At 43.1% G+C, this 21,070-nt stretch overlaps 1 protein-coding gene across 3 annotated transcripts in view; it reads right to left on the minus strand.

The window, feature by feature from the left end:
- Positions 1-9,130: 9,130 nt before the first annotated feature.
- Positions 9,131-21,070, minus strand: part of jmjd1cb (jumonji domain containing 1Cb) — a 67,353-nt gene continuing 55,413 nt past the window's right edge. For all 3 annotated transcript variants that reach the window (XM_085465333.1, XM_085465332.1, XM_085465331.1), the window contains 15 exons: positions 20,337-20,551; positions 20,114-20,266; positions 19,880-19,969; positions 19,630-19,754; positions 17,875-18,109; positions 17,543-17,760; positions 15,650-15,988; positions 15,384-15,552; positions 15,206-15,296; positions 14,965-15,095; positions 14,116-14,238; positions 13,720-13,859; positions 13,440-13,616; positions 11,174-11,305; positions 9,131-10,574 (listed from right to left, as the gene is read on the minus strand). In XM_085465333.1, the coding sequence (XP_085321459.1) occupies positions 10,482-10,574; positions 11,174-11,305; positions 13,440-13,616; positions 13,720-13,859; positions 14,116-14,238; positions 14,965-15,095; positions 15,206-15,296; positions 15,384-15,552; positions 15,650-15,988; positions 17,543-17,760; positions 17,875-18,109; positions 19,630-19,754; positions 19,880-19,969; positions 20,114-20,266; positions 20,337-20,551 (2,431 nt within the window). In that variant the 3' untranslated portion in view covers positions 9,131-10,481. The remainder of the gene's footprint in view (positions 10,575-11,173; positions 11,306-13,439; positions 13,617-13,719; positions 13,860-14,115; positions 14,239-14,964; positions 15,096-15,205; positions 15,297-15,383; positions 15,553-15,649; positions 15,989-17,542; positions 17,761-17,874; positions 18,110-19,629; positions 19,755-19,879; positions 19,970-20,113; positions 20,267-20,336; positions 20,552-21,070) is intronic.

Below are 21,070 nucleotides of genomic sequence, written 5' to 3' on the forward strand. Positions count from 1 at the left end.
TGCTTACTTAACCCTAACACATCCTAACAGAGGCGGTGCAGTTACCAGCTTGGACATACTCAAATAACTAAACGTCTGCTTTCATGTTTTTAATCAAGGGACAAATGAATATACTGTAATTACTGGGACGTGCATTTACATTGGGTACAGTAACAATATATCTACCCTGTCACAGCTTCATCTGTTTTTTATTCACACATGAGATGATGACACCTGTACTGCTTTCGGGCACACACCCATACTTCCACATGGTGGGACGGGCCCCCGTGGTTCACGTGAAGAAGTCGAGGGGGTCGTTCAGAGGACAGAAACACGCAGGCAGTCTCCCGTCTGCCCTCCAATTAAACCCTTACAGCACACGCCTCCTCTCCTCTCTTTCCCCTCTGCCCTCAACTTAAACCCTCACCCCAATCTTACCTCAACCCTCTCCACGCAACCTTAACCCCCACCCAGCATCCAACGCCCACTGCCTTTTCCCTCTGCCGCTTCTCCTGCCCACACACACACACACGCACGCACGCACGCACGCACGCACGCACGCACGCACGCACGCACACACACACACACACACACACCCTTTCCCAGAAGAAAACAAAGACATTGGCCTTAACATGGCTAAGAAATGACAGGAACCAGTACCTTGTTGTTAATGCCTGCAATGAAATATTGTGTATTTGATGACTCCTGTCACGAACCTCTGTACTGTATTTAAATGGTCACATGGTCTGAAACAAAAAGATGGCAATAGAAGCTTTAGAGTTCATCTGACATGCACGAGGCAGCCGAAATCTGAAAGTAAAACCATCTCTCAGATATCTGTGTGTGAAATTTATAATCAGAGTATAACATTAAGTCAGTCGTGCCTCTGGGATACTGACCTCTCAGCAGTCATTAGCAGGGTTGTTAATCAGTTTCAGCTGCTTTGGTATTAATGAAACGATCAACAGCTGCACTGGAGGGCACTTTGAAAACACATCAGATGTAAATGGGGTGAAAAACATTATGAAATCATGCTGTCAGTACTGATGTCGAGTAATGTGTCAGGAGTGAGAGGATGCGACATCCTTTGATGGAAATGAAATGATCAACCTGCAGACGACTGGAATTAAAGACCCGGGAAGTAAATAGACAAAATTATGCAGCCGACTCGTCCATTTTGCAGAAATTGCAACAAATCCAAATATTCCTCAGTAGTATGTTTGGCCCACACGGGGGGTGTCAGATGTACCGAAATATAACGTCCCCGTGGTGTTCTATTGGAGTGAGGTAAGTGAGCGTGGGGGTCAGTCAACAGCATCAGTCCCTTCATCCTCCAGGTACTGCCTGCATGCTCTCACCGCATGAGGTCAGACATTGTTGCTCAGCAGGAGGAACACACTGCACCACCTAATGGCAGCCAGGGTGTTGTTGTTTCCCATCCTGTAGAGCGCGGGGGGGACTCCAGGCCTCGAGGGCCGGTGTCCTGCAGGTTTTAGATCTCACCCTGGGTCTACACACCTGAATCACATGATGAGTTCGTTACCAGGCCTCAGGAGAACTCTCTTAAACCAGCTGTGTTGGATCAAGGACACATCTAAAACCTGCAGGACACCGGCCCTCGAGGCCTGGAGTCCCCCCAGCCCTGTGGGGTGTCCCTCCATGGATATGACCCCCCAGACCATCACTGACCCACGACCAAACCGGTCGTGGCAAGCTTTAGATTGTAAGGTAGAATAATACATACAGAGAAAAACCCTCGCCTACGAGCAAGCACTTTGGCGACAGTGGGAAGGAACAAGGTTGCTCTGAGATCGTGTCATTTTGAAATGTGACAGTGCTCTTCCTGGCACCTACAGCTGTACAGCTAGCATGTTTCCAATATGCTGTTTTATGCTGCTGAATTTTAAAGGACTGTGGAATATGGTGACAGAAGGAATGCTTCAGAGAGTATTGGAGAGCTGGTTTGTGTGATGAATGACAAACACACCTCTGGTTCAAACCTCAGTGACCCAAATGGAGGCATGCTTACACACACACACACACACACACACACACACACACCCAGGTGTGTCTGGCAAGCCTTGTGCGTGTTCACGTTGGTGAAGACATGGTGGGAGGCTGCAACCTCCACGTATATTAATCTGTGAGGCTGAGCCACAAAGAGTCAACACATTTTATGAAAAGAGAGCAAGAACAGTGGGGCGAGCGTCTGTGTTTGACATGTTTCAGTGCAGGGCTTCCACAGAACGAGTGCAACAACCACACCAGCCAGTTGTGTTTGACCCATTAGTAACTGCTTTTGTTACTGTGACATCGCTGAAGGGTTTTCAGAGTCAAAGACTTTCTTCTCTTTACCACTTGTTGCATCTTCCACTGAGCGGTCTGGGATCTCTGTGCTCCTGCATTTACACAATACTGAATCCATGCACAGATCGACCTACTGCAACTGACAGATAATTTATGCTCACAGACATTGTTCTTGCGCTTTAGTGCCATTTCAGCTGGTGGTGTAAATATATATATAATCCACCTTTTTTAAGCAATTAAATGAGTTCAGTGCGAGAGACATGGAGTGCCTCCAAAGGTCACTGCACCTCTAACCTCCCTGATGTTTCAAAAGAAACAGTAAATACATCACAAGTTTAGAGAAAGAGAGCAGATTTCTCCTGTTTTGGCTTCCTGTTAAATCCAGAATTCAAAATCCTGCTCCTCACATACAAGGTCTTAAATAATCAGGCCCCACCTTATCTTAATGACCTTGTAGTACCATATCACCCTATTAGAGCACTTCGCTCTCGCTCTGCAGGCCTACTTGTTGTTCCTAGAGTATTTAAAAGTAGAATGGGAGGCAGAGCCTTCAGTTTTCAGGCCCCTCTTCTGTGGAACCAGCTTCCAGTTTGGATTCAGGAGACAGACACTATCTCTACTTTCAAGATTAGGCTTCAAACTTTCCTTTTTGCTAAAGCATATAGTTAGGGCTGGACCAGGTGACCCTGAATCCTCCCTTAGTTATGCTGCAATAGACGTAGGCTGCCAGGGGATTCCCATGATGCACTGGGTGTTTCTTCCTCACTCACTGTGTTAACAGACCTCTTTGCACTGAATCATTACTTATTATTAATCTCTGGCTCTCTTCCACAGCATTGAATTCTGAAGTGCACAATCCTTTACTTTCTGCTCAGATTCAGAGAGAAATGGTGCAAAAACAGAAAAATTAAAGAAAAAAGAAAAAAGAAGGAAAAACAGAAAAAATGAAAGAAAAATAGAAAAAAGAAAAAAGAAGAAACAACAGAAAAGAAAAAATTAAAGAAAAATAGAAAATAGAAAAAAGAAGAAAAAACAGAAAAGAAAAAATTAAAGAAAAATAGAAAAAAGAAGAAAGAAGAAAAAAACAGAAAAATTAAAGAAAAATAGAAAAAAGAAAAAGAAGAAAAAACAGAAAAAATTAAAGAAAAATAGAAAAAAGAAGAAAAAAGAAGAAAAAACAGAAAAAATTAAAGAAAAATAGAAAAAAGAAAAAGAAGAAAAAACAGAAATGAAAAAATTAAAGAAAAATAGAAAAAAGAAAAAAGAAGAAAAAAGAAGAAAAACAGAAAAAATTGAAGAAAAATAGAAAATAGAAAAAAGAAGAAAAAACAGAAAAGAAAAAAATTAAAGAAAAATAGAAAAAAGAAGAAAGAAGAAAAAAACAGAAAAATTAAAGAAAAATAGAAAAAAGAAAAAGAAGAAAAAACAGAAAAAATTAAAGAAAAATAGAAAAAAGAAGAAAAAAGAAGAAAAAACAGAAAAAATTAAAGAAAAATAGAAAAAAGAAAAAGAAGAAAAAACAGAAAAAATTAAAGAAAAATAGAAAAAAGAAAAAGAAGAAAAAACAGAAAAAATTAAAGAAAAATAGAAAAAAGAAGAAAAAAGAAGAAAAAACGGAAAAAATTAAAGAAAAATAGAAAAAAGAAAAAGAAGAAAAAACAGAAATGAAAAAATTAAAGAAAAATAGAAAAAAGAAAACAGAAAAGAGAAAAGGAAAAAGAAAAAGAAAAAAAACAGAAAAATTAAAGAAAAAAGAAAAAAGAAGGAAAAACAGAAAAAATGAAAGAAAAATAGAAAAAAGAAAAAAAGAAGAAAAAACAGAAAAAATTAAAGAAAAATAGAAGAAAGAAGAAAAACCAGAAAAAATTAAAGAAAAATGGAAAAAAGAAAAAAAAAACAGAAAAAATTAAAGAAAAATGGAAAAAAGAAAAAAAAACAGAAAAAATTAAAGAAAAATAGAAAAAAGAAGAAAAAACAGAAAATAAAAAATTAAAGAAAAATAGAAGAAAGAAAAAGAAAAAAACAGAAAAAGAAAGAAAGAAGGTAAATGACCTGTATTTATATAGCGCTTTACTAGTCCCTAAGGACCCCAAAGCGCTTTACATATCCAGTCATCCACCCATTGGTGATGGCAGCTACATTGTACCCACAGCTGGGGCGCACTGACAGAGGCGAGGCTGCCGGACACTGGCGCCACCGGGCCCTCTGACCACCACCAGTAGGCAACGGGTGAAGCGTCTTGCCCAAGGACACAACGACCGAGACTGTCCGAGCCGGGGCTCGAACCGGCAACCTTCCGATTACAAGACGAACACCCAACTCTTGAGCCACGATCGCCCGCTCCAACTCATTAAAAGAAATTCATCACAGTGTTATCTTATCTTGACAGCAGAGGTTCTCACAATGTTTGAAGAGTAAAGGTTAAAACGTGGTGAGGAGTGAAAGGACAGACAATCACAGGTGAAGTGCCCACATTTACAATATCAAGCAGAGCCTCGGGTGGGTTCAGAGCCTCGATTAAGGCTCCTCAGCAATGATTGGTTGGTTTTGGTTGAATCATCTCTTTTTTAATCTGCATCGTCTCTGATTTGGTTTTGTTACCTGCTGCTTTCACAGTCAGACTGAAGCAGCCTGTATGAGATGACCTCATGTTCAGGTACATGTGTGTGCTGCAGGCACAGACGGGGGGAGCAGCAGGCTGCCTGCTGTCAACACTCACAATTTATGATACCTCACCTCACTTTGAGGAACAGCTGCTATTTGTACACACTGACAGTTGGAAGCACTTCACACACAGATACACACAGAAAGCAAAGGAAAAACAAGTCACAGTGTTTTGGCCAAACACTATGAAAATAAGTCTTAAAATGTTGTTTCATTAAATACATCTGTGGGTTTGGGGATTGGAGGGGAGATGGAAATGTAAGTAAAAAGGGTTTTCTGTTGTGGGTGCATGTGACAAAAGAGGAAACCATGGAGACTTAAAAGAATAATGTACTTCTGCTTAAATACAAATGCAGTTATTAAAGAAAAACAGAATAAAAAAGTTCTGTGGAACAAAAGCCAGAAAGTTTGACACAAAATCAAACTAAAAGTCCTTCACTTATGCTACGAATACTAACATCTAGGAGTATGAGTCCTGACAAGCTCAGGGTCAGAGCATAAGGAACTGGAAACTACTAAACTCTGATAAAATGTTTGTGAACCAGCTGATAGAAATGCATCATGTTTATTTATACATGTAACAAACTATGTGAAGCAGCTGAGTATATACAGCATGGATGTAACAACTGTAACGTCACCTATTGCTTTGTGTAGCCTCGGCGTTAAAGTACCGGCAGCGGTGAACGTTAACATTTATGACGTTGAAACAAGCATATTTGGATATAAACTGGGGTGGAAATTATCAGCTGTAGAGCACAGACACTAACAAAACACAATAGCTTCACTCAGTAAAAATCTTCCTTGATAGTCTGTACCACACAGCATGTTGTTTGTAACGACAGACACTCAGCAGCACAATCCTGTTGGAAAAGTCCGGACAGTAACCGGAATTAGTGGAAGTTATGACTCGTGGTTACTTTTAAGTCTTACTCATCATTTGGAAAAAGAAAACAAAATCCCGACCATTGTTCATCTGTGTGTGCAAACGTGCTTTTTAATGCTGTTCAGGCACTTTGACAGTGCTGTCTATAGGGGACGACTCACTTTTGGGGGGGAGTTGTGTTACAAGTAACCTGTGGCTGAACCCTGAACACACTTCCTCTGGTTACAGGGCCGACTCTTTGGAAAGGCTTCAAAACAAGAAAGAAAGAAGTAAAGCTCCGTAATGACACGCATGCCCCAAAAACTGCAAATGGAAAAAACGTTTTAAAAGAATAATTTAAAAAAACAGAGCGAGAAACGAAAAGCAAAAAGGCAAGAGAGACAGTGACCTTTCTCTGAACCCAGTGATGAACTTCTGCCTCAGTGTACTCCACACACACACACACACACACACACACACACACACACACACACACACACACACACACACACACACACACACACACACACACACAGCACATTTTCAGCTTATGTAATGGAGAGCAGGATCGCGTGTGTGTTTCCACTTCAGTATGAATAGGAGGTGATCCCAGCATCAGTCAAGTCAGCACTGTTCCTCTCTCACACACACGCACATGCACGTACACGCAGACACGCACACACGCACACACACTACTGGTTTCAGCACAAATGTGACCTTCAGTTTTCAAACTAAACTGGTCACAGAGTAGAAATCATGGCTCGGGCTGAGGACGAGCACCCACATGTTAATCAGAGCTGCAGAGGTTTAACCCAGGACAAAGCTCTTACCTGCAGTAATTTATTTTAACACCTTCCTAATCAGGAATATGCATGAGTATAACTATCTCTAAAAGACACTGCTCCCACTGTGAACCTGAGTGTGGGATTCCTCGTGTCTGCGCTCTCAGGGCAGTTAGCTGCGATGGTAATCACTGTGGTAATTACTTACCCAGTGCTGACATTCAGCCTCATTTAGTGAAGATTCATGAATTTATTTCATTCCCTTTATTCTGATTTGTGGAAATCAAATGTTCTTCTGTAGTTGCTAAAATTACTGAACACAGAGTTCTGTAGACTCTCATCGTGCTCAGTGGAGCCGTGTGCCACTGAGCATGTGCAGTGTCACCTCACAACAAAGGGTTTGTGGTTCCCACATTCTCCGTGTCTTTGTGGGTTTCACTCCATAGTAAAGAGTAAAATAAAAAGTACAGTTACCCTCCATAAATCCAGTTGTAACCTCCAAATAACTTCAGGATTGACCCGTAGCGTCCTCTTCTGGTGAAATGGAAGTACTGTATACTAATGCGCACAGGGTGTATGCTCATGCTTCTGTCTTACTAGCTGCACCATGCGTCCTGCAACTGCATCAGAAGTTGAACTTGTTGTTTGCGTTAGTGTTGTGTAACACAGTGATTTGATTATGTTAACTTATTATAAACTGTCAAAGTTCAGCTGGCGCAGGGAAAGAGGTGAGTTACTCTCTTTCTAGTCCCTGTCAGGACTCTTGCTGCAGCATTTTGGATCAGCTGAAGGCTTTTCATAAATGCATGAACTAGTTTTTCAGCGTCACTCTGAGACAGGATATTTCTAACTTTAGAGATGTTGCACAAATGGAAGAACGCAGTCTTACATATTTGTTTAATATGTGCATTGAAGGACATGTCCTGGTCAAAAATGACTCCAAGGTTCCTCACAGTGTTACTGGAGGCCAAGGTAATGCCATCCAGAGTAAGAATCTGCTTAGATACCATATTTCATGGGCGTAGATTTGGCATGGACGGAAGGGACATGTCCCCACCCATAATTTGATCTCCTCGAATAAAGAAAAACAAACCCGATAGAAAGAAAAACCGATCTGTCAGCGTCTCAGTCACCCAGCGGTGCAGAAAGAGTGAAATTACTTCTCTACTGGAGTCCTACGTCATGTGACAAATATGGCCAATGTGATTGGCTGAGCCTTTCAGGGAGCTCTGTTTTGTTTCAGCAGCGGCAAACCTGCGCTGCGAGGAGGAGGAGAGGAGGACGGCAGCAAAGAACCTGGATACAAGAAAGTGTTTTTCAAAGAAACCTGTCAGTCACTTAAAGCCAAGCTCACTCATAAAATGTGTCACAATAACGTTACAGGCTGTCAGAGAAAACGGAGCCTCGAGCAGCCCGGATATTAGTTTACAGAGGCTGTTAGAATTATATGTCTAATGTTGCTGACACAATAATTTCATCCTAATGGCACTGACGTATTCATAGGGTTCATCTTTGAGACAAAATGTCATGAATAGTCATGATTTTGCAAATATTCCACCTTGTAGTGCAGTTTGCACAAATTGTTTTAAAAATGCACTCAGCCTGCAAACATCACTGATGAGTCATCAGTGATGTTTGTATAGAGCCCAAAATGTTGCATAACTTTGCTGAGAGATCTTTGACTCTGTGGTCATCTTAGACGAGCAGTTTTATGGACCAAACCCAGCAGGTCACTCAGTGTTGCCTTAGTGCTGATGTGTCAGAGATGTTGGTGTAACTGAAGTAATGTTGTTAAGTCCTTAAAGTCATATTCTTTTATTGTCACGACTGTATTTGAAGCTATTTTTACTTTTGTATGATACCTGATTTATATGGAATGTGGCTGAAATAAACTAAAGCCTAAAATACTTCGTCAGTCATTTGTTTAATAGTAACTTAACATTATATAATTCACATAAAACTATGAATTGTAATTTTAAATGGTTTAAAAGCAGGTAGAATAGCATATGTAGGCAAGTATATTTCTCCTTTTATCAAGAAGCAAAGACAAAAAGGAAAAAGAGAAACGGGGCAGGTTGGGTGGTCGAATCATCCGTCCCCACCAACGCCAACACCAAATCTACGCCCTTATTTCTAAGATTTTCAGGGCCGAGTACAATAACCTCAGTTTGATCTGAATTAAGAAGCAGAAAGTTAGCGGCCATCCAGGTCTTTATGTCTTTAAGACATTCCTGCAGTTTAACTCATTGGTGTGTGTTATCTGGCTTCATGCACAGATAGAGCTGGGTGTCATCTGCATAGCAGTGAAATATTCACAGGCTGCTTGGATTGAATGACCTGCATAAAATGAATTAACGAATTAAGATGCACATCTTCTGCACATTGTAGTTTCAACACATCTGTGTCACATTAAGGAAACCGCTGTGACGTCGTTTGTCCTTATCAGTTCTCCCACCCAGAGGTCGGGAAAAGGAGACGGCACCCTGTGAACAGCTCCCGTTCACCCTCAGCCCTCAATCAAAAACACAAAAGCAAATCTTAGATAAATCCATTTTAATGGAAAATGTAAAACCCTTTTGAACTTCAATGTACAAAGCATGTAACACTTGCAAGTTAAAATTTGAAATTGAAGCAAGCCATGTTTTAAAAAAATACCTCAGTGGATGTATATATGTACATATTATAGTTCATTTTTTCTTTATTTTATGTTTTAACTTCAAAATGTCACCATAGTAAATCCTAACAAAAACAAGACAATCAATTCTTTTCTTAAATAAATTACATCTTTTCTGTAAATGTCTCATTTTTACAGCAAATACTTATTTCATAAAATGCTGACGTGTATAAGCCATTTCGCTTGTTTTTTCCTTTACATAATACAACTTTACACAGTCTACAATAGTTTGGCAGGTCATTTTCAGAAAATGTATTTATGGCATGAGGACTGTAGAGCGTCAACATTTCCCAAAGTACAGGCATTAGCTGGTGTGTGTGTGTGTGTGTGTGTGTGTCCTCCATCACAGTAGAGCCGTATTACAACTGAAAAACAGCAAAAGAAAACAAACTGTACAACTCACATTTACATAATGCATTTTGTTTCAATAACACTGCATTTAATAGAGCTATGAAATAAATACATCTTCACAGAGGAGATAAAACAAGGTTAGATGAAAGAAATCCTGAAAAAAAAGCACAACAAAACTAGAAAAAAGGACAAGAACGACACGAAGGAACGAGAAACGAGGGAGCAGCAGAGGCTACTGACTAAAACAGCTGAGATTTCTGGTTTGCATTTTCAGCCCTCGTGTGTCTTTTTGCCTTTCGAAACATCAGAGATGCCAGTTTTGATCCTAATGCTGCTGGTGATGCTGACGCCATCAGCTGTGTTAGCTGCTGCCATAGGTTAGAGTTCCTGGCCTTTATCGTCCAAAGCAGTGAGCGCGGCTCCACCAGTGCTGCTACGACAGTCTGAGCCTCCGTGGAAACTGCATTTCAGCTGGATGCAGACGCGTTTGGAGGTTTGTAGTGCTGATTCACTCCATCACACTGGCTCTAGTGAGGCTCCCAGCCAGCGTTCGCTTTGTGTTTGGAGCCTGTGGGGCTTTCAGCCCTCTCAGCCCAGCTGCTCTTCAATTTGTCTCCTCTTGGCACTAAAGGTTTGGGGTGATGACAAGGGCGGCAGTGCCTCTCACTGGCCACTGGATGTGTGACATGAATGTGGGTCACACTGTGAGGTCCTCTGGATCACATGACCAGCTTTGAGCCAGCCATTTATTGTGGTCACGTGACACAGCCCTCCATGGCAGAAGGAGGAGGGTGTGGAAAGGGCGAGGTGCTGATGGGAGTCGCAGCCATCTGTGGAAGGCATGAACGAGGCTGAGAGGGCATCATGAGTTGTGTTCCTCGTCGTCTTTCTCAGAGCCGCTCTTTCTAAGGGAACTCGCTGCCTCCTTCACACAATGATACAGGATGTTCTTCACCTGCAGGGAAACAGCAAGGCGACACGGTGTAAGTGCTGGACCTCATCCATTTCTTTTACAAGACTTATGTTCAAATCTCAAACGTCAAGCAGCCTGTCAAATCGCAGACACACACCCAGTACTACCAAGCAGCAACCTTTGGACCTGAGAAGCTGCCGTTCCTCTGAGGACCCCTTGAGGCTCCACAAACAAGTCCATTCCCATAGGTTGCCATATAACCAACCAGCATTAAAAGCTGTGTTCACAGTCTGCCCCCCAAAATGTTTTTTCCCCTGTGTGGATATTTCATAACAAGCGTGCAGCAGCAGTGAAGGTATGGCTGCTCTGACTGACTCGTGTAGAACTGCTAGCTGCTAGGCTTCACCAAGAGTCACTGAACTTGACCTCCCACTGTGGAGCATTTTCATGTCGTTATCTGACACAATAAGATCCCTCTGATGATGACTGCCCCTCTGACAGACTTCGCTTTGGTTTTCAAACACAAACGCAGCAGAATACAGACGATACGGAGTCTAACTCAGCCACAGAGCTTTAACCACAACGAGACTGCTGTGCTCGGTGTTCTGCTGACGCTTTTTGTGTGGCGTGTATTGTATTACCTGTAGTTTGTCTTCATAGTTGACCTCCTCGTTGTTGGGTCGTAGCTCCTGGGTCAGGTGGAAGGAGTTAGCCACGTGCTCAGGAGACACAAAGTCATTGATGACTTGAACACAGCTGTGGAGGTTTTGGACCTGCAACAATCACAGAATATCAAGTAAAAATAAGCCAAACACATCGATAATTGAGTGTGCCTATGCAGATTTAATATTCTTCTTCTTATTTTTCTTCTTCTGCCTAAACCTTTGCAGCGAAACGCGTCGTAGCTTTGAGACAACGCTTCCATATATCGTTTCAAGCGGCTCGATTGGGTACGGTGTGCCGGGGATTTTGGTGGTTTTTGCAAAATTCCCCAAAACGAATAGATTTTTAATTGTTCCCCATTCATTTGAATGGGAACACATCTGAAAAAGGCACAAACGCAGGCCACTTTGAAGGCCTACTGCTCGGCCAGAGTTGATCACAGAAACATCATTCAAACATCACATGGGTCACAAGACTTTGGACTGTTATTGACTAAAACCATGCTTCGATAGCTTTTATGGTTTTTTCACAACATCAGTATAAATTTTAAGAAAAATTAGATTTTTCCTGCCACGGAATGATCATGTGACCTGCTCTAAAGACGGCGTGGAGAATCATTTGAAACAGAAGTCTTTCTTTCCCGCCCAAACCTTTTGCTCTACATGTATATTATATACATCAGAGCGTAGCTCCATTGTCCTCTTTCACCCAGTCACGTTTGAGACAGCATGTATGGATCTCTCAGAGATGAAGCGCAGCCTCCTCCCCGTCTCTCCCCCACAGGCAACCATGTGTCTTTACACTGTTACCACCATGATAAACACTACAGATATGATAATGTAACAACGGGATATTTTGTAGACTGGAAACGTCTTTCACTCACGGTGAAAGACGTTTCCTGAGAGTTTTCTGTAGGGAAGCAGTTGTTTCAAAACTTGAATCTTGTTTGGCAGCTGTGTGTCTGAGTGTGCGTTTCTAGTTAGTTAGTTACTATAGTAACCAGTCCTCACAGCTGATGACTGTTTGAAACGCCACTAGGGCTGCCACAAACGATTATTTTGATAGTCGACTAGTCAGATCATCATCCATTGAACGTAAAAGTACAGCTTATTGCACCAGCAGCATCTGCTCTTATATAACTATCATTAGCTTACAGCTTGAAGTGTTTGTGCTAACTAAAAATAAAGACAAGATGATAGTTTATTACATTTTAATGAAATGTGCAGATTGTTTCGGTGAAGTTTAATAAACTCAGCCGATTTACTCAGGAACAAATAAAATACTGAAAAAAGCCAAACAATAACATTTTTAAGTTATCTAAGTGACTTGTATATGTTTAACCTGAGTAGGGCAGTGGGTTTGAAAACGATCTGCGGGGAGTCCGGTGTTCTCACGGCGCTAGTGACCTAGCCCCCGGCTAGCTATCGAGCTAGTGGGTAACAGACGTCTCCGAAAACGTCGGAGCGCTTTTGAAAATATGCGGTGTCCTGATAAACTGAGCAGATATTTGAGGTTTACACAGCTACATTCTCACCTGAAAATATGTTAAACGTTTATTTTGTGACCCAGAAAGAATAATAAGAGTAATATTAAAACTAACTAGCTGCCGCCATTGTTGACAACTGCGCTGGGCTGCGCTATGAATTCTGGGACACAGTTTCTTCTTCTTCGGGGTTTAACGGCAGCTGGCATCCTTGTACATGCAGTGCTGCCATCTTCTGTTTCAGTCCGTTATTACACTCTTAAATCCTGCTACTTATTCCTGCTTTTGGGATCTTACAAAGCTTCAAACGACGCGTCGACTATTAAATTAGTCGTCGACGATTTTGCTAGTCGACGTAATCGTGACTAGTCGACTAATCGTGGCAGCCCTAAACGCCACGCACGCAGAGCCTGACGTCTTTGAAACCTGACCCAGCAGCAGCTCAGGCACACTCAAAATGACTAGTTTGTGTAAACCATCTGCTGCCACAATATTACGTACAATCACACCATCACCCAAACTGTGTGAAACTGTGTGAAAGCTCCACTGTGCAATAAGAATAATAAGAAATAATGTCAACTACGCTGCATTCAGTTTAAACTATGAAACATCAAACACCATCACTTCCTCTATTTTAATTGTGCGCTTCACAAAGAGGCCGCCGACTATTAGACTGATTTCATTTCTGCTGCATTACATTTGGTAGAGTTGGACGTGTTGTCCTTATCAGTTAGTGATCAGTGTGTGTGTGTGGTAAATACCTGATGCATGGCCCCTGCAGGTATAAGGACAGAGTCTCCCAGGAATTGAACGACTGTCCAGCCCTGGACGCCATGCTCATCCAGCAGCCGCTGACGCTGCTTCCTGCTCAGGTACCATGCGTGCTTTCTGATGGAGTCCTGGTCCAGCGACACGTCCAAACCCTGCTCCTTAGAGAGCTGAGGTGGTTGTTGTTGAAGGGGAGGAAAAGGGTTTTCTAGGTCAGCGCTACGCTGAAATTCACTAAATTCACGTTTTGAGTGTGTTTCTGCGAGTGCCGACCTTGTGCAGGAAGTCTCGGACTTTGTCCATGTCTCTGTTGAGGTAGATGTGCCACAGCGCCCCTGGTGTTTCACTCGAGTCTTTTAATCTCTTTCGAACCCCCTCATCTAGATCCTCCTCTTCCAGACGCTTCAACACTCCTTCAGAAAAACAAACTCGTCGTTCATGTATTATCATTTTTTAACAATGACCTTTGTCAAACTGTATCTATGTCATTCAGCTCTCAAAAATCTAAACTAACAGTCGTTTAGTTTATGACATAATACAGTAAACAAACCACAGATTAACTCATGTTTAGTTTTCTCCATTTTGACTCTTTGACAAAGTTTCTCTCAGCCAGCGATTCAGGTAATGCTAACAGCTCCTGTTAGCCCTCACACGTTTCACCAGCCTTACCAGTTTTGGACAGGACTCCATTGCCTTTGGCTATTCCAACATAGACCAGAACAGAGACCACATCGGACACTTCCACGTGGAGTTTTGCAGTCCCAAAGTCCTGGTCCTGAGATGCAGCTACACCTACAGTGACACCATAAGAGCACTTAAAATAATGCATGTGTGGAACTTTATACACATAGTTCTGAGTATTATGGTAAATGGCCTGTATTTGTATAGCGCTTTTACGAGTCCCCCCTAGGGACCCCAAAGCGCTTTACACACCCAGTCATCCACCCATTCACACACTGGTGGAGGCAGCTAGGGTTGTAGCCACAGCTGCCCTGGGGCGCACTGACAGAAGCGAGGCTGCCATATCGCGCCATCGGCCCTTCTGGCCAACACCAGTAGGCGGTAGGTGAAGTGTCTTGCCCAAGGACACAACGACCAGGACTGTCTGAGTCGGGGCTCAAACCAGCAACCTTCCAATTACAAGGCGAACTCCCAACTCTTGAGCCACGATCGCCCACATTATATTATATATGTGGTCATCCTGCTCCTATGCCAAAAAAGTAATGAGCTGGTAAATAAGATGCGATTTAAGACCTTTAAATGTGTAGTTTTTATGTCCTGGGGACTGAAACTCAAAATAACAGCTAGTGTTGGTGGGAGGGCTTTCTTCTCAAAGAAAATGGTTTTCTGGGAAACCTCGACTCCAACTGGGAACGTGGAGGCAACCTTGACACACTCAGCATCATTTTCAAGTTTCTTTGTAGGAACAAAGAAATCAATGTCACGATGAGCCCCAGAAAGTTGATTCTGATGAGCAGAATCTGGCACTGCTAGATATAAACTGACGGCTCCTCTTACCATAGGCACAACAGAGTCTTGGCCCCAGATCTGGCCTGACAAAGAATGAAGGCAGGTGAGAAGCCAGGTTGAGGTTCCCTTCTGGATCAGAGTACTCTGGCAGAGGCAGGTTCTTCATCAAGTCATCATATCTGCAATGAATACTTGTATTTAGACGGCTTCGTCGTCACTACTGAGTCATTTACGTACCTTCAGACCTGTTTTTAAAAGCAGTCTGAGGATCAACACCGGTGCTGTGTACCTTGAAGGCATGAGGGCCATAAACTCTTCTCCAGATGGCCAGTCCATCAGTCGGTAAACCATGGGCTCGCCATCTTTGGACTTTGGTCGCTCTGAACAGTTGCAAAGGATCCAGTCAGACTCGGTCACTGATGGTTTACCATAGTAATGCTCACAAGACTAAATGCAGATGAACTTACTGGTGATGTCTTCAAATCCATCCCAGAACTCCTTGATCCCAGAGTTGGACAGCACCTGGTCTTTGCAGTTCAGGAGGTCTCCCTGATGGTCTGCAAACTCCTGGTTGAAGGAGTCGGCCTTCCACAGACTGGCATTCAGTCGCTTATGGATCCCAGACACCAGCACAGGCTACACAAACACACAAGACACACAATGCATCTCAACACCAGGGTGATGAAGCTTAGTGGAGCACTGCTAAACCGACTTGCTGTACACGGATGTGCACCTGTCCGAGCTTCCAACACTCTCTGAAGAGCTTCCAGTTGTTCTGGTTGCGGTGATCTCTGAGCCACAGTAGCCGTCTGTTGTTCAGCCAGCAGTGAGGGATGTCTGGATGCTGACTGCTCGAGTCCTCCGCTTCTGCTGCAGTAACAGGTGCTGACTTCTTCTTCTCTGCTTTGGCTTCCTCAGCTGGGGCGTTATTGTTGATACTTAGGGTGATGGGCTCTTGCTTCGCTGACAACTTAGTGGTGATGTTCTGGCGGCTGGCGGGGATTTTATTCTCTACAACCGAAGCAATGATGTCATCAAGGATATTGGGCATGCTCCGCCCACCCTTCCCAGTCTACAGAAAAAGGAAAGAGGATCACACATATTACAGGAAATAAAAACCTGTGGCTTCTGTTTCTTTTTCCTTTCTTTACATTATGCTGGGACATGGGAAGTGGTCGGGTAGGACTGGACTGAAAAAGCAGCCCATGTCCAAAGATAAACTTTAAAGAGTTTCAGAAAGACGGGAGAACTATGGCTCGAGGCCGCTTTAGACAATTACACAAAAGTCTGGCTCCTTGGAGCAAAAATCTAAAAGAATAGGTGCAGCTTAAATAAAAAAAAAATAAATGATTGCACACAAACATCCTCTTACATCCAAAAACAGAAGTGGAGGTGATCAGTTATCCTACCGTTTGCTGCTTTGTTACTTGTTCAGACTCCTGTTTGAATTGTGAGCATGTCCTGCATTTGTTTTTTGGGTTACAACTTAATGTATCCTTTAAATTTCTTTAAACTGTGCAAAAGTCTTGAGCCACCCATCATTTGTCTATATTGTGACTAAGCGAGGGGAGACTGTCACTGTAACTTTCTATAAGAGAGTTTGAAGGTTGGTCTTTCTCTGATTCAGTTCCTGAAAGAAGGAGCTTGAAAAGAAAAGAGAACTGACTTCTTTAAGTTTCTTGAAGGCGTCTCATCTCTGATCCAGGAAGCTTCTTCAGTTCTAAGACCAAATGGTGGAGAGTTCCGGGGTATTTAGGTCCTAGTGGGAGCCCTCTCTTCAGAGGGTGGCTGACCGACTGTTGATCATGTGGCTCATCCAATGAACCACGACGTGAAAGTCATGGGTCACTATCAGCAGAGGTCTGGGGTGAAACCGCTGTCAGAGAACCGATTAGAACTAAAGAAGCTTCTCGGCTGAAACTTCCAGTCCAGTCACTTTTTGCTCCAAGCTCCTCAGACTACCATGACCTGGATGACTGAGGATCTATACAGGCCTAATTTTAAAAATGTCATAAAGTTTGGGAAAATGATTTTTATAACAGTGTTCTGTAAATACTTCCTGCAAAGAGGGCTGTGTACGAGTGCTCAGAACCACTGCCAGGCATGGAGAGCATATTTGTCACTGACCTAATGATAGTCTGGGCTCTTATCTGTCCCTGAAAAATATTGGCCTTAAAATTATTGCAGCGATTTATCAGAGATGTGCAGAAAAAAACTTGCTGCATTCAGGATCCAGAAATGAATGATTCACATTTAGTTTCTGCATTTTATGCAAGAACATTAGCAGTGCAGTTAAATAATCACTTTATGCTTTCATTATCAGAAGTCACCAATAATCAGAGTGCACGCATCACTTCCTGTCTCCTATCCTGCTTGTTCAGTTTGCACAATCTGTATTTGATCTGCTACACACAGATGTCTGTATCAGTATTTAGGCTCAATGTTATGATTCTGGTATAATTACAGAATGCCTGTACACTTTACAAGCTACATAAATGCATGTGCCTCCACACAGCTCCCCCTGGTGGCTACACAAGACATCGCCATATCTGCTGTTTAGGCCATTTTAAGTGGCTATACCTGTATGAATCATATTTAAACACTGAACACAGCAGACTCTGTGTACCTGTGAAGCAGCGGAGTAGACCGGTGCAAAGGCAATTCCTGCGTCAGTGGAGCCCAGCTTCAGCTTCCCTGCTGTGCTGGTGAGGAGATCTCTGAGTGTGGAGCCCTGCTCTGTACTGTTACCCAGTGAGGGGGTTTTGCACTGCTGCAGGACTTCCAGGCTGTCCCCTTCTTTGTCCTCCTTCACAGATTTACCCAGCACCACCGACTCTTTGTTTTCTGTTACAAAAAGAGGACGGAGCCAAACTACACATTCAGCGAAACATTTAAACTTAAAGAGTTAATGGTGTGGACGGATTATTAATAATAATTTGTGGCTTCTGTTCCTCTCACCTTTCTTTTCCTCCCTGGATTTCCGCTCTGCCAAGTCTGCCAGGAAGTGCAGAGGCGACTGGGACTCTGGCGGGGTGATGGGAGCATTTGCACCGTCGTTACCTGGACTGGTTCCTCCACCACCTCCTCCGTTAGTTTCTGACTTAACTCCTCCTAGGTCAGAGGTCTGCAGAGAGCCTGGCTCAGCTTTCACCAGGGACAGCTTGTTGCTGTGATTCAGAACATTCTGCAGAACCTGGACAGAAGGAACAGTTGGATGAACTCACTTAACTGCATGAAATCACAAAGCCTTCATGTCAGAGGAAGAATAAACTTTATTTAAACAGTGACCAAGCAAAATGCCTGTCCACAGTATTGATATCCCCTGGGTTACAGGTTGATAGATAGCTATGATCACCACACACAGCTACTGTATTATTAGTTCAACCACAAAGCTGTTAGAAAACTACTGTTAAGCCTGCTTAAAGTCCACCATTCATTAGATAGAAGAGCCCAGATAATAGCACCTGTTTTCGGTTCACTTACTACTAAACCACAGTCTATGATTAACTCTAGTGCAGGAACTGATGGACCGATGATGCCATTTCTGTATGTAAAAGCTATTAACCATGATGTGGCTGGTGTCGGCTGCAGGTCCTGTGTCTCTCACTCAGCAGTGGACCACAGCGACCCACACATGTTGATCTAGTCTGTGCCACAAAGGTAGCATCATAACAATGTCATAAAAGACTGCCCCCACCCTACCTATCACTTAGAAAACGTTGTCAATGACGTTACACGGTCAGTGCTTACAGCTGTGAATGGCCCGATCGATATCTATCATCTATTGTTTTGCTTTACGAGTCATGCCCACTGGTGAAAGCTATTCTTTTCTCTTGATCCCATTTTATCTTTTCTTTTCTTTGCAAATGTGGTTTACTGGTGACAGCACTCATGTTCCAGTGGTCCCACTTAACATATCTGTCTTATGAGCTATCATTCCAGCGCATGTCTGTATCCCGTCTTCCTTCTCTCACCCCAACCAATCACAGCAGATGGCCCCGCCCCTCCCTGAGCCTGGTCCTGCTGGAGGTTTCTTCCTGTTAAAAGGGAGTTTTTCCTTCCCACTGTCGCCAAAGTGCTGCTCATAGGGGGTCATATGATTGTTGGGTTTTTCTCTGTATGTATTATTGTAGGGTCGACCTTACAGTATAAAGCACCTTGAGGCGCCTGCTGTTGTATAAATAAACCATCTGCGATTCATCATTTTGTGTTGCAGTCAAGGCCAGACTGACTTGCTGCACCATCCTGTGGAATTACATGTTCTGCTCTGTATCATGGAAATTAATGAAATGAGTCAGAGGCAGAGAACAAGCGTTTTCAATGTAACACAAATCCAATGTCAGAGGAAGTAGATCTGCAGTGTGTACGCACTGCTGAGCAAACACACAGGCCTTTATCTCTATATCGAAATGTGACTACAAACCTGAAGAAATCCAAAGCCCGGGGTCCTGTGATACTGAACAACATACATGTCATGATCATTTCAGCTAACTCTCAGCGTGTTGGGCCATGCACCCATCTCACTCTACATTACCACCACTAACAATCACAGGCAGCATCGCACTATGCTGCTTTTCAGCAGTGAGCGACCTGCCACAAAAGCACAGCTAACAGGTTTTTCTGACCTGAACTCTGCACATTTTAAATTCAGCACCTCTTCAGAAAGTCTTGACAGTGAGTCAGGATGTCATTGACTGGAAGAGGGTGTGGTACCTGTGAGACTCCGTTGGTGGCAGGCAGTTTGGTGAGAAGGTTCTGTTTGCTGGCACAGGGACAGTGAGAGCTTATGTTGTGTTTTTCTCTCAGGGCGTGCATGGACGTCACCAAGTCTGTCAGCACTGAAACATCAAAATCAAACACACAATATTAAATAATTGTGCTGCAAAGTATCATTCAGTCATAAAACTACACACCAGCTGTTGTTCAGGGAAATAGCAACACAAAGAGCTAGGATGGACTGTACCTGAGCCAGGGATGATCTGGGTGGGCATGAGGTGTTTGTGGTCGTGGGCTTGGCCTTTAACACACTTTAGCCATCCATACAGCTCTTTATCTGATCATAGAGAGAAAAAAGTCCCGCAGTGAACACACTCAGACACAGTGGAGAGAAAGGTTACATACACGCGCATGTTGCTGAAAAAGACTCCGGTTCAACCGCTTCTGACTTTTGGTGAACTGTCCAAATAGCCACACTGACCTTTGGAGCTCTTTCTCTCCTTGGCCTTGTAGCAGTCTAGGCAGACGACAAAGCCACATTTCTGACAGACCCAGTGGATGTTGAAAAGTGTGGCTTCACATGCGTCACACATCTCCCTCACCCCTCTCACTGCTCGCTTCCACGCCAGCTTGGCTGAAACACACGATAAAGGTTCAGAGGAAAACACGCTAAGACCTCTGACACTATTTTTGAGAAAACTTACCATCCTTCTTAATCCAGCTGGATGCAGTATTCTCTGTTGCTACCATCTGACAGAACTTGTCTCCTATGAAGCTCAGGATGTACTTGGCTGTGCTTTGGTCCAGGTGGCTCTGCTCCATCGGCCCCGGGACCCACAGGCTGAGGGCCTCATCGTCAAACTGGTCTGGAGTGGAGAAGCCATCCATCCGGATGACGCCATTCTTGCTGTAGGAAAGCCTAGATGAGAAGAAACATGAAGGCTATCTCAGTAAGGTGGTGCACACGTGTAGGCTGGCTGTCCAAAGAGGAAGCTGATGAAAGAAGCGCATCTACTATAAAAATGTTCAAACAAGGTTGTGCGTGACTGTATTTTGGTTTCGGACGTGTTTTTGGTGACAAAAAAACAAATGTTGCTTATTTTGTCCTTACAGTCTTAATCAAATAGCTGAGAAAAAACCAAAAGTGTGACATGTTTTTAAAGCGCATGTAGTTTTAAACATGACGTTACTCTGAATCCAGCATTAAAGTGCCAGACTGCAGAAACAGACACACGCACTAAAGCAGCTTTTACTCTCAAACAGAAGCACGAAAGAGGCCTGATGTCACAAACAACTGTTAACTTGTTACACACAAAGTTCAATAGTCTGACTCGTGTTAGCCAGGATGGGTGAAACTGTCTAACACCCAGGCAGCCTGCTTCAAACAAAGACTTTATTACCACAGAGGAAACAACAACATCAATATGACCTGGACGGA

The sequence above is a fragment of the Copadichromis virginalis genome, linkage group LG8 (assembly GCF_057382275.1).
Source record: "Copadichromis virginalis isolate Kocher_CV1m ecotype Utaka linkage group LG8, C_Virginalis_male_GT1.1, whole genome shotgun sequence".
Classification (NCBI taxonomy): domain Eukaryota; kingdom Metazoa; phylum Chordata; class Actinopteri; order Cichliformes; family Cichlidae; genus Copadichromis; species Copadichromis virginalis.